The sequence below is a fragment of the Vulpes vulpes genome, chromosome 12 (genome assembly GCF_048418805.1).
Source record: "Vulpes vulpes isolate BD-2025 chromosome 12, VulVul3, whole genome shotgun sequence".
Taxonomy (NCBI): domain Eukaryota; kingdom Metazoa; phylum Chordata; class Mammalia; order Carnivora; family Canidae; genus Vulpes; species Vulpes vulpes.
The window spans coordinates 155,788,791-155,800,847 of record NC_132791.1 but is presented as its reverse complement, the minus strand read 5'-3'; the positions used below and the strand labels follow the sequence as shown (position 1 = coordinate 155,800,847).

At 52.3% G+C, this 12,057-nt stretch overlaps 1 protein-coding gene across 2 annotated transcripts; it reads right to left on the bottom strand.

The window, feature by feature from the left end:
* Positions 1-2,037: 2,037 nt before the first annotated feature.
* On the bottom strand, positions 2,038-11,177 carry PARS2 (prolyl-tRNA synthetase 2, mitochondrial). 2 transcript variants are annotated; one of them, XM_072730830.1, is made up of 2 exons: positions 11,081-11,177; positions 2,038-6,757 (listed from the first exon to the last, which is right to left on the bottom strand). In XM_072730830.1, exon 2 carries the CDS (start codon positions 6,727-6,729, stop codon positions 5,302-5,304), a length of 1,428 nt encoding a protein of 475 aa, XP_072586931.1. In that variant the 5' UTR covers positions 6,730-6,757; positions 11,081-11,177; the 3' UTR covers positions 2,038-5,301. The 2 variants fall into 2 exon arrangements, with proteins under 2 accessions (XP_072586931.1, XP_072586932.1); XM_072730831.1 differs by lacking the exon at positions 11,081-11,177 and adding an exon at positions 10,944-11,012.
* Positions 11,178-12,057: the final 880 nt, after the last annotated feature.

Sequence of the window (12,057 nt, the reverse complement as noted above, 5' to 3'; positions counted from 1 at the left end):
GATAGCACCTACCTCATGCAGGTGCTGTATTGTATGAATTAATCTATATGATACAGCTTGCCTCGAACTAAGTGCTCAATCTACACCACTTTCCATTCTCCAATCATGCCATGCCCTTAGCTTCAGACCTTTGCACATTCTGCTCCCTCTGCCTGGAGCATTCTTACTCTCACCCTTGCCTCTACCCCCAACTATTTCTCCCTCTCCTGTTTAACATCTATCTAGTCTTTAATCAGGCCTGGCTGCCTCCTCCAGGAAGTCCTCCTGGCCCCCTACTCAAACATCCTGAGGCACCTGCACCTGTACACCTGCCACACTGCATTTTAGTTGTCTGCTTACTGGATATTCCTCCCACTTTGCAAACTGAGTCAGGTCCCTGAGCTGTGTACTTTTGTACTGCCAGCACCTAGCAAAGCACCTGCTCAGCACATAGCAGGTGTACAACTAATTACTGACTGATGGCACAGAGGAAGGGGTGATGAATTCTAAGCAGATTAAGGGTGGAAGACCTCACACTTGATGGATATGGGCCATGAAGTTGGAGAGGGACGGGAGGGGTGGCGAGTGGGTTTTGGAAGGACCCCTCCGTTCCGCCCCCCGCCCCCCTTGCACACAAAGGCAAGGCATATTCCAGGGGGAGCGCATAAATGGCCTGGCTGCAATAACAGCTGCCATCCACTGAACACAGGATATGCTAGACTGTTCCAGGGTGCTTTATGTGGACTGGCTAAGTCCTTACCCTGCCTGACACTGACAGCAGGCAAGTAGTTTACATACTATTTTACTGACGAGGAAAGTGGCACAGAGAGGGTAAGTAACTTACCCAGTTAGCTAGCTAGTGAAAGGCAGAGCTAGAATTTGAATCCACGACTCCCCTAAGCCCTTCAGGAGTTATCTGTAGCAAGACTGGGCCTCTACCTTGGAGGAGCTGGCATGAGACCTGGCGGCCCTTGCCTGTTCACGGCAATGTTGTGGTAGTCCTGGCATTCAGTGTCATGCAACGTCCGCTAACTGCCTGGCTAGAAGAGTCTAGTCTGTGGAGCCAGACTGCCCGCAGCTGACTCCCCATAGTACTTGACACCCTGTCAGCCCACGAGCTTTCTGGGTAAGCCTGGGTAACAAGTTCTTCCCTTGCAAATGGCCAGACTTCAGTTACCATTAACCAGCAGGTGCTTCCTCCTCGCTCTTCTAGCCCTACAGTTTTATTTAGCCAGGGGCAATTAGGCTTTAACTATGGAAGCTCATTAGCAGCCTTCGGAGCAGCTGGCTTAGTAGCAGTGGACAGCATCCCTGCACCACAGTGGTATCTGAACAGGGGCCCCTAAAGGTGTTACCTCATTCTGCTGGCCCACATGCACCCTCCTCTACCCACCCCCTTACGTGCAAAGGGCTACCTGGCCTAGTATGAGGGCAGCTGCCATTTGCCCTGCTATGAGCCAGGCACTGTTGTCTCTGTTTTACTGAGGAAGGAGAGAAAGCACAAGGAAGCATCTCGCACCAGGTTGCACAGCTATCAAGCAGCCTAGGCAGTGGGACTCCAATGTCTCATGTGGATCACTATGAAGTCATTGTTTTCATTTTTTTAAAAATTTATTTATTTATGATAGTCACAGAGAGAGAGAGAGAGAGAGAGAGAGAGAGAGAGAGAGAGGCAGAGACACAGGCAGAGGGAGAAGCAGGCTCCATGTACCGGGAGCCCAATGTGGAATTAGATCCCGGGTCTCCAGGATCGTGCCCTGGGCCAAAGGCAGGCGCCAAACCGCTGCGCCACCCAGGGATCCCGAAGTCATTGTTTTCAATTAAGTGCAGCATCTTGATTTTTTTCAAGCATATCCTAAGTGTGCAATAACATCATAAAAAGTTTCCCATTTTCCACATTATAAAACTTTTCCTAACTCTAGAACAAAACCTTACATGGCCCTTGGATGCATAGCCATCCATTCCAAAAAGCATTCTGGCATCTTGGCATAGAAATGGATGCTGGGAACTCTGTAAAGCTCCCTGGCACTCAAGGAGTTAAGCAAATGACAATTTCAATGGATTTCTGCAAAATGCCTTTATTGATAGCCCAGCAGGTGTTCCTTCCATTAAAACACAGAATATTAAGGGAGCCCTTGATTTACATTCTAAGCTTGATTTATACAATGGTTTTTGATATGCACCAGCTTTTGTCCCCAAGTATTCATTCTGTTAAATATTTCCCAGCCAGTTGCTTCTAGATCTCCCCAAGGAATGAGAAATGATAATACATCTTGTACCTGTGATTTTGCCAGCGTCCCCATTTCATCTATTTATGGCAAGAGGTAACGGCAAATTCGGACAAGAGAGAGTAAGGTACACAGTTTGAATATCTGTCTTTCCTCTAAGGAGATGGAGCCATTCCACGGGCGTCACTTATGGCCCCAGGCACTCCCCAGGAAGGTTGTAAAGCATCGTATCAAGACAAGATACCGGTCTTAAGATACGTTACTAGCGGAACCTGAGCTCCCTGTGGTGCCATTGCCTACCTCGTCTGGCGTGAAGGTGTTTCCTGGGAGCACAGGGTTAATTACTTAACGTAAGCAAGCTCAGGCAACCCCAGACTACCCTGGGAGATGCCCTGCCATGAGCATGTCTTACAGATGAAGAAGCTGAGACCCGTAAAGGCCAAGGAATTTGTGTAAGATCCTATCCCTGGTAAATGGTGGGTCTAGGATTGTTTCTTCCAGACTCTGATCTTTCCACCATATCCTTCTGCCCCTGGCTTCTTAGAAGACATGCTGGCTTAGGAATCAGGACACTTGGGTTTCAACTCAGCATGCCGCTGGGCAATCGCTATATTCCCTGTATTTGTCTCTCTTGGAAAATAAAGGACAGTACCAACAAGGCTTTTGTAGTTTAGAGGCTGATCCAGCCAGTTCTCTCTTGATGCAACAAGACTGATGGGAGGTAGCCTGATGTTGGGGACGCAGCACTTGGCCTGCAATCCGGTGTTCCGCCAGCCAGATGCCGTGTGGCAGGTTAATTCCCACTCCAGGCCTGCTTCCCATCTGTGAGATGAGGGGTGGACAGGCGGGCTCCGAGTCCTCCTGTCCTAAACTTCCAGGATTCTGTATCATCCTCAAATCATCTTGTACCTCGGACACTCATGAACAGTTTAAAGTTAATCGGTTCTCTATTCCTGGAATCTGGTTTTAAAAAGTGCTTACATTTGGCTAGCCTTCCAGCTTTCGTAAATCAGCTTATGGAGCACAAATTTAACATTAAAAAAGGGGGAGTGGGAGGTACAGTCTTCCAGTTATGGAACGAAGAGGACACCGGGATAACACGCACAGCACAGGGAATTTAGTCAATGGTATGGTGACAGCATGTGGTGTCAGATAGGAGCTACCCTTGTGGTGAGCACAGCTTTTAAGTCACTACGGTGTATACCTGAGACTGATGTCACCCTATGTGCCAACTATACGTCAATAAGAATTAAATTTTTAAAAATATTAAAGCACCAATCCGCACAAATTCTAATTTCTCATCTAGCTGAGGCTGACGTGATTAGATAAGATATAAATAATTCAGTTTTATTTACTGGAATCACTTTTGTCTGAGCAGAGGCCATGCAGTCCTAACAGGAATGGCACGGTGCTGTGCTGGTCAATACTCGGATTCTAGCTCTGATGCTCAGTAGCTCTGCATCCTCGAGGCAGTTGCTGAATGGACCTTCAGGTTCCTCATCTGTAAAAGGAGAAGAGCACCCACCTTGCAGAGCATTAGGTCTGAACATGATACACGAACATGCCTCACAGCACAGTGGTGTGCAGCAGGCCCTCAACAAATGAATGAGCAGACCATTAAAAGCAGAAAGCTCCCATCAGTCTGATGATGTACAGAGGGCATTACTCAAAGAAACGCCCGGCTACAAAGCAGCTCAGGGTCAGCTGCCGCCCAGAAGTATGCTGGGAACCATGAGTCGACTGTGCACGTTAGAATCACCTACGGAGCTTTAAACTGCATGATGCGCAGGCCACACCCCAGGCCCTAAGCAGAACTGTGTGGGACCAATGTGTAGCTGAGGGGAAGGTCCCCTGACTTACAATCCTACCTCTCTAGGCTTGCTCTCAGAATGCACATGTCCTGGCCTGAATGCTGGGCCCAGAGAGCCAATGGTAGGCCTGAGGCCCGTCCTGTTAACCAGGACACCTGCTGCTGTATGCTCAGGCGTGCACTACTCGGGCAGTAACAGCCGTAGCAATAACACGCCGCTAGGAAGCTGTTCAGCAGGTGGGACAACTGGCAGCGACCAGAAGTGCGGCATGCTGGGTATCGGCCTAGGACGGTGGCCTCAGGGAACTGACCGTCAACCATAAGAGGTGAGCCTACTGAACAAGGAGCTGTGTGCGCACCAGACAAGAATCAATGCTATCAAAGTGGAACGGGAGAGTGCAGGGGCAGGCAGAGGTTGAGGAGCACCCCATAGGTGGGGTGTATTTTTTTTTGAGTGGACTGCAGAAATAACAGAGAAAGAAAGGAAAGCAGAGTCTCAGGTAGGAAGCCGCTGCCGGCTAAAATGGCAGGCATTACCACCGTTCCACCTTAGCATGCAAGGCTCATCCCAGGAGTCTGACTTTATTCAATCAATATAACACCATCTCTGCACTAAGCTGCCTGGATAGAGCCAGCTCTCTGGAGGTGGTTTTTGAGCCATTAGCTAATTCTATCAACTTTTGTGTAGCTTAGACTCTGGAGGAGGAGAGGAACCAGATCTGCCTGTCCTGAACCTCTTGTGGAACCTGCCAGTGATAGCTGTAAGGACCTTATGGATCTAGTTCCACCTTCTCATGCCACAGATGGGGAGTCCAAGGCCCCAGCAGGGGAAGGGACGTGTCCAGGGGGAGGAGGGATGGTGCGCCTACTGTCCACACCATATGCAGCAAGAGGCCAGGGGTCAGACTGCTGGAGCTGGAAGGGCCTTGGCCACCGGCCACTGCCATCCCCCAGTGGGAACCTCAGCAGAGAGAAGGGAAGTGACTCACTTAAGGGCCAAGATGAGCAGCTCTTTCTTGCCCCTCTGCCTCCTAAGAGAAGCCTCCACAATGGACTAGAGGAATGGTATGTGGCAGTATGGCCGGTCCAGAGAATGGAACCACCGACTTCAAATATAAATAGTGTGAACAAAGGACTGGATAAAAGTCGGTTTCCCTAACACGCTCCCATCTTCTGCGAGCTGCCTGGTTTCTGGAGAGACTGGCCCTGGAAGGGAGTGCAGGAAAAGGCAGCACTAGTATGAACGCCAAGGCTGCAGAATGGGGGGGGCTGGCTCGGGGGCTTTCAGACCACCTGCACTTGGCTCAGAAATTCCGTGACTCCTTCTCTGGTGAGGAAGACTACCTCCCCTGTGTTCTGGCTCCAAACTTCAAAATGTGCAGGGTCCTCCAGGGCCCTCTTGCCAGCAATGATCACAAAGGGGTACCCAAACTTGTTGGCATCTTTCAGTCTGTTTCCAATGGTTCGATGGGTCCTGTCATCGAGCAGCACCTCCCCACGGAGCTGCGGCACTGCCTCTGTAATGAGGTCGTACAGCTGTCCTGTGAGCTCAGTGGCCACCTCCTCCTTACTGCCCTTCTTTGGGGGGATGAGGCATACCTGGTAAGGTGCCAGGAGGCCGGGCCAGCGAATGCAGTCCTCCGTGGACAGCACTTCAATGGCGGCAGCCAGTATCCGAGTCACGCCCAGGCCATAGCAGCCCATCTCAGCCGGGCACGGTCTTCCCTGGGCATCAGTGAACTGAGCATTGAAAATGGAGGAGTACTTGGTGCCCAGGTAAAACGTGTGCCCCACCTCAATGCCTCTGGCTTCGGTCAGTGGGCTCTGGCAGGCTGGGCAGTCGGTCTGCGACAAGCGCAGTGTCTCCATGTTGGCCGAGAAGCTGCAGTTGGGACAGACTGCAAATCGGTCCTCCCCGATGTCAGCCGGCAGCTGGAACTCATGGGACGCAGTGCCCCCGATGCTGCCCACGTCCGCCTGGACCCTGATGCACCGCAGCCCCAGCCTGCGGAACAGGCTACTGTAGGCCCCACACACCAGGCCGTAGGTCTGCCGGGCAGCCTCTGGGGAGGAGTCGAAGGTGTACATGTCCTTCATGTAGAACTCCCGGCCACGGAGAAGACCGAAGCGGGGCCGGGGCTCATCCCGAAATTTCCTCGTCACCTGGTACAGCAGGAATGGGAGCTGCCTGTAAGACAGTGTCTTCTGGGAGGCGACCAGGGCTGTGACAGCTTCCTCGTGAGTGGGTCCTAAGCAGTATTCCTTGCCATGTCGGTCTCTAAGTCTTAGCAGCTCCTTGCCCATCAAGTCCCACCGGTTGGTGGCTCGCCAGAGCTCCGCTGGGCTGAGGCTGGGCATGTTGACCTTCTGCCCCCCGATGGCCTGCATCTCCTGGTCTATCACCCGCTGGAGCTTCTCCATGGCACGCACAGTATAAGGCAGGAGGTGATAACAGCCGGGGCTTGAGGGGTAGATGAGGCCTACCTGCTGCATCAGCCGCTGGCTCTTACAGGTCAGGTCGTCAGATCTGCCCTCGAGAGAGAGAACCTGGTCTTCCCGAAGGTTCTGGGGCTGGAACATGCGGGATAACACCAAGCGCTTCCCTCTCTCGGGGTCACAGTGGTAACACCTGTGAGGAATGTACCCAGAGAGCTGGTGGCTGCAGGTGGCCAGGGTGGGCAGTGCTCTGCATCTTGACAGCAGCCCTTCCATGACATCTAGCACAGAGTAGCAGTTGCGCCTGGAGAGAAATGAGCCGAGCAGAGATCCGCGTTAACTGTGTTCTGACACCGACACAGAGCCAGCTCAGTCGGGACCCCAACAAACTTCTAAGCCAGCCATCAATTTTGCAGATGCAAACCCTTTCATTTCTAATTTTCTAGCAGATTCAAGTACTACCTTTGTTTAAAAGAAAATCAGTACTTTCCCATTTATAAAAATATAACAGCATACTGGGGAGAGACACCACAGCTTGGGGATGGCCCTGGCTCTGGTGTCAGGCAGCCTTGACTCCAGGTGGGCTTTTTGCCGACTCCACACCCTTGTGCCCAGGATGTGTGAATTAACCCCTCTGTGCTCAGTTTCTTCATCTGCAAAATGGTAATGCAACAGGACTTATCTTGTAGGCTCATTGTGGGGATTTAGAAGAGTTATAAAAAGTTATTAGAATAGTATCTGGCACATTCTATGAGTGCCATCAATGTTTGCTATGGTTCCCAGAAAACTGGGAAAAAAACAGAAACAAATAAAAAAGAAAAGGAAACCAACTCGAATCCCTCAGCCTGGACACAACTGCTGCTGACGATCCCTTGTCTCTTTTGCAAGCTCTGTCCTTTGCCCATGTTTCCACCCCGCTCCTGCCTTAAGTGTCTATGCCTCTTTCCTCCTCAGAGCGCTCCTTGTCAGGCCTCACGCTCACGACCCTGAGTCAACATCTGCACTCCAGCTCCAGACCTACCTATCCGACTGTCTCCTGGAGAACACGATGCACCCGGAAGGCACTTAGCACCTTCCTCCCTTTCCCCACCCCCGTCCCCTCCGTGCAGCCTATCACTCTCAATGGCACCAAAAGCCCAAACCAGAAACCTGGATTCATCCACTCTGCCCCCTCATGGCCCACACGCACCAACCCTCTCAGCCCTGCCATCCTGCCCCTCCACTTGCTGTTCAGTCTGTCCCTCCTCCTCACCTCCACACCACCATCCCTCCCCTGGGCTACTGTAGCAGCCTCCACCCTGGGCCCCAGCTTCCATCGCTGCCTTCCTCCAATCCATTCTCCATGCTGCAGCCACGAGGGACTTCCTGTGGCCCTTAGAATCAGGTCTAAGCTTCTGAACCTCTCCACACACGAGCTGGCTGAGCTGGCTGATGGCCCCCTGAGGCTTGGCCTCATCAATAGCCCTTTCCACGCTCCAGCTGTACCATGCTTACTCTTTAACACATGTGCCCCTTGCATACCAACATTGACTTATCCCCCCAGTCTTGGGATCACCATCCTGTCCTCCAGGATGCCTTCCTGGTCCCACTCCCACGCCCAGAAGGCCAGCTTCTCCCACAGCAGCCCATACTCTCAGAGCCGATCACTCTCAGAGTGACCGCTCGGGTTGCTGCCCCCGGGCACTCAGCTCTGTGCAGCCAAGGACCACATCTAACTTGCTTGCCACTCAGCATGGGGCAGGGCTTTCCTAGATACTGTCTTCTGAATGAGCATATGTGTTTCTCTATGATTCTACAAATGCTCACATTCTTGATGACAGTACAACATTCTACTGAGCATATCAGACATGATTCTCCTACTACAAAGAGTTGTCATTTTCTCTGTTATATATAATCTACAATGAACAGAAGGCTTTTGTTTGTTTGTTGTACATCTGGGAGAGATTCTCAGGAATGGAATCACTGAGTCAACACATATGAACTCTTTTAAGGTTCTTGATTTATATTGCCAAGTTCAGCGAGCGCCGCTACCTTTTAGCATCTCCCATGAAGTAGGGCTGCCCTGCAGTACGCTGGCAATGGGTTGCTGACTCCTCTCAGCTCTGGGGAACCCCTGGGCGGCCTCCTCTAGCTTCCCAGTGGCTTCAAGGCCTCCGGCTGGTCCCCTGCCACCTCGGGCAGCCTCACCCATTTCCCCCATGCACGGTACAAATATTATCATCTACGTGGCCTGTGGCCGGAGGCAGGTTGGGAGGCACTACCACAGAGCTCTAATGTGCCTGAGTGGAAAAGTGCAGGCCCCGAAGGTTAAGAACACATGGTTCACATCTGGCTCCCTCACTTCAGGTCCCACCTCAGGCCAGGGGCCCACACCAGAAACTCCTTCACCATTGACTCCTCCTAAAGCAGACAAGCCCATCTTTGATCTTCCTCTCAAGTCCACCCCCCTCTTTTCTGGCTCTTACTGCCTCTACCCTGGGTTAGCTCCTCACAACTGCCTGGTCCATTACAGTAGCCCAGTGGTTGTGAAACTTAAGTGAGCAACAGAATGACCTGGATGACTTGTTAAAACATTGATTGTGGAGCCTCAGCCCCAGAGTTTCTGATTCAGTGGGCCTAGAGTGTGGGCAGAGAAAGTGTAATTCCAACACGTTTCCAGGTGATGCTGCTACTGTTGGTCCAGGGACCACTCTGGGAAAAGCACTATAAACTCCACGTGAGCAGTAACCATATCTGTCTTATTCCAAGTAACATCCCACATGATGCCTGCACATAGTTGATCCTCAATACATGCCCATCAATGACTGAACTGAATGACTCTTGAACCCGTCTGTCCTGTCTCCATATTACAGCTAAAAAGACAGTTAATCCAATCACTCCCTTGCTTATAACCCATTAATGGCTCCCCATCATAATTTTTTTGGAATGGTACTTCCAGAGGAAGCCTCTTCATATTTTGATTCTAACACACTTCCAGCTTCTTCCAGCTTCTTTTCCTACCACTCTCCTAACATGCTCCAAACTGCTCATCATTCCCAAAGAGGCCAGCTTCACCCCAATCAGCTGCATCATTCAAGGCTCCTTTTTGCAAGAAGCTTCTCCAACCCCTCCAAACAGAGATGATCACTTCCTTCTCTGTGCCCCCATCTCTTCATAGTCTACTGCACCGGACTAATTTTCAAAAACTTTTCTGAGAAACTGCTGTTCCCAGGCACTGGGGGTGAGCAATGCTTCCTGTCCTATTCCTCCATCAAATGAGGAGTTCATGATATTTTCTATATTGTCAGATTTCAGGGTCTAGCACAACGCATAATATTTGGGCTACTACTACTAACGCTTGCTGATCAAAAGTGAATGAAAAGCAAAGTGAAGGAGTGCAATGCGGCAATTATCCAGGTAGTTTAAATAAAAGCCTTAAGCTTTCTGTCCTCACCCCCAATGTGTCCCTGTCCTCAGACCCCTCAGCTTACAAAGAAGGGAGAATAAATTACTCGTCTCAAATTTTCAAGGTTATCTACAGACAGTACCTTGAAAGCAGTATAGGAATGAATGTGTCAGGGGACCTGGCAATCTGGGTGGCTCAATCCGTTAAGCATTTGCTTTTGGCTCAGATCATGATTCCAGGGTCATAGGATGGAGTCCCGCATCACCCAGCTCCCTGCTCAGTGGGGAGCCTGCTTCTCCCTCTCCTGCTCCCTCTGCTTATGTGCACTCTCTTGTAGAAGATAAAATCTTTTTTTTTTTTTAATTTTATTTATTCATGAGAGACACACAGGCAGAGACATAGGCAGAGGAAGAAGCAGGCTCCTCGTAGGGAGCCCGATGTGGGACTCTATCCCAAGACCCGGGGATGACCATCTGAGCCGAAGGCAGATGCTCAACCACTGAACCACCCAGGTGCCCCTAATAAATAAAACCTTAAAAAAAAAAAAAAAGGAATTAATGTGTCCTGCACCTCAGACTCTGGCAAAGAGCCTCTGAGTCACTCAGTCATTCATTCAACAAACTTTCACGGAGCAGCTGCTCGGGTGCTCGAGGCACAGGCCCCTTGGAGGGCGAACTAGACGCGGGCCTGCAATCCAACCAGCAAAGCTGTCCGTGAAGCTCCTGGTACAGAGCGAGCGCCACCGTGCTAGCTATTGCCCTCACGCGCAGCTCACCCAAGAGGCAAGCTCGGGGAGGCCAGGCCATTGCAGAGGAGCAGAGGAGTACGGGAAGGAGCTCCCCGCCTCCCGGTTTCCACGGTTTCCGTCTGGGACAGCAAAGGAGCCCCACACCTCGTTCTCCGGACGCGGCCCGGCCTTCACTGGCCGGCTGGCCCTGCTCAACCAAATCGGTCTCGGGGTCTCCGTCTCCCCATACGTGAAATGGGGGGAGGGGGCGTCGGCCGGGCCCCCACGCGCTCCCAGCGGGTCCCTGCAGGGCTGGCGCTCCCAGGACCGCCGTGACCCCCCAAGGCCCGAGGTCCTCCACGGAGGAAGCGCTGTTACCCGAGAGTTCAGGCGACTGCGACCCCGCCGCACAGCCGCGACGGGATGCACGTGGACGCACCGCCGCCGCGGTCCTAGGCTCTCCACCCCGCCGGCCCCACCGGCCCCGCCCGATCCTCGCGGCCACCCAAGCTCACCAGCCCAAGCCGCAGTCAACGCCGCCCGCGCGCCCGCCGCGCCGGCCCAACGCGCCTGCGCCAGCGGGGTGCCAAGCCCCGCCTCCTGGCCGCCGTGCCAATCAGAGAGCCGCTCCCACGGGGAGCCAGGCGCGCGGGACCGGCCTTCCGGAAGTGGAGCGAAGGAGCTAGAGCTCCGCCCTCCTCCACGACCATAGATAGGCCTGGACAGCGAGGAGTAAATTACCGTTCCGGAAGTCCCCTCTAGGACTGGGGGAGGTGTAACTCTATGGGAAGAGCCTGGCGTGGCGTGGCGTGGCGTGGCGCCCCACTCGGAGTGGAACGGCCGCTGGCAGTGAGCCTTTCCGGTCGGAATCTACTCTGGGACTTCACAGGCTTTCCACTTTTTTTTTTTTTTTTAAGATTTTATTTATTTATTCATAGACACACAGAGAGGCAGAGACACAGGCAGAGGGAGGAGCAGGCTCCATGCCGGGAGCCCGACGTGGGACTTGATCCCGGGTCTCCAGGATCAGGCCCTGGGCTGCAGGCGGCGCTAAACCGCTGCGCCACCAGGGCTGCCCCAGGCTTTCCACTTAAATGCATTTAAAATTGTTAAGGATTTTATTTATTTGAGACTGTGTGAGCAAGAGAAAGCGCAAATCAGGGGAGCGACAGAGCAAGAGGGAGAAGCTGACTCCCTGCTCAGCGAGGAGCCCCATGCAGTTCTGGGCTCCATCCCAGGACTCTGCGGTCGTTTCCAGAGCTGAAGGCAGACGCTTGACCGACTGAGCCACTGGCTACCCCCATTAGAAAAAAAATTTTTTTTTAAAGATTTTATTTAATTATTCATGAGAGAGGCAGAGACGAGCAGAGGGAGAAGCAGGCTTCCTGCAGGGAGTTGATCCTGGGACTCCCGGATCATGACCTGAGCCAAAGGCAGATAGATGCTCAGCCGCTGAGCCACCCAGGTACCCCCCCCCCCCATTTAAAATTTT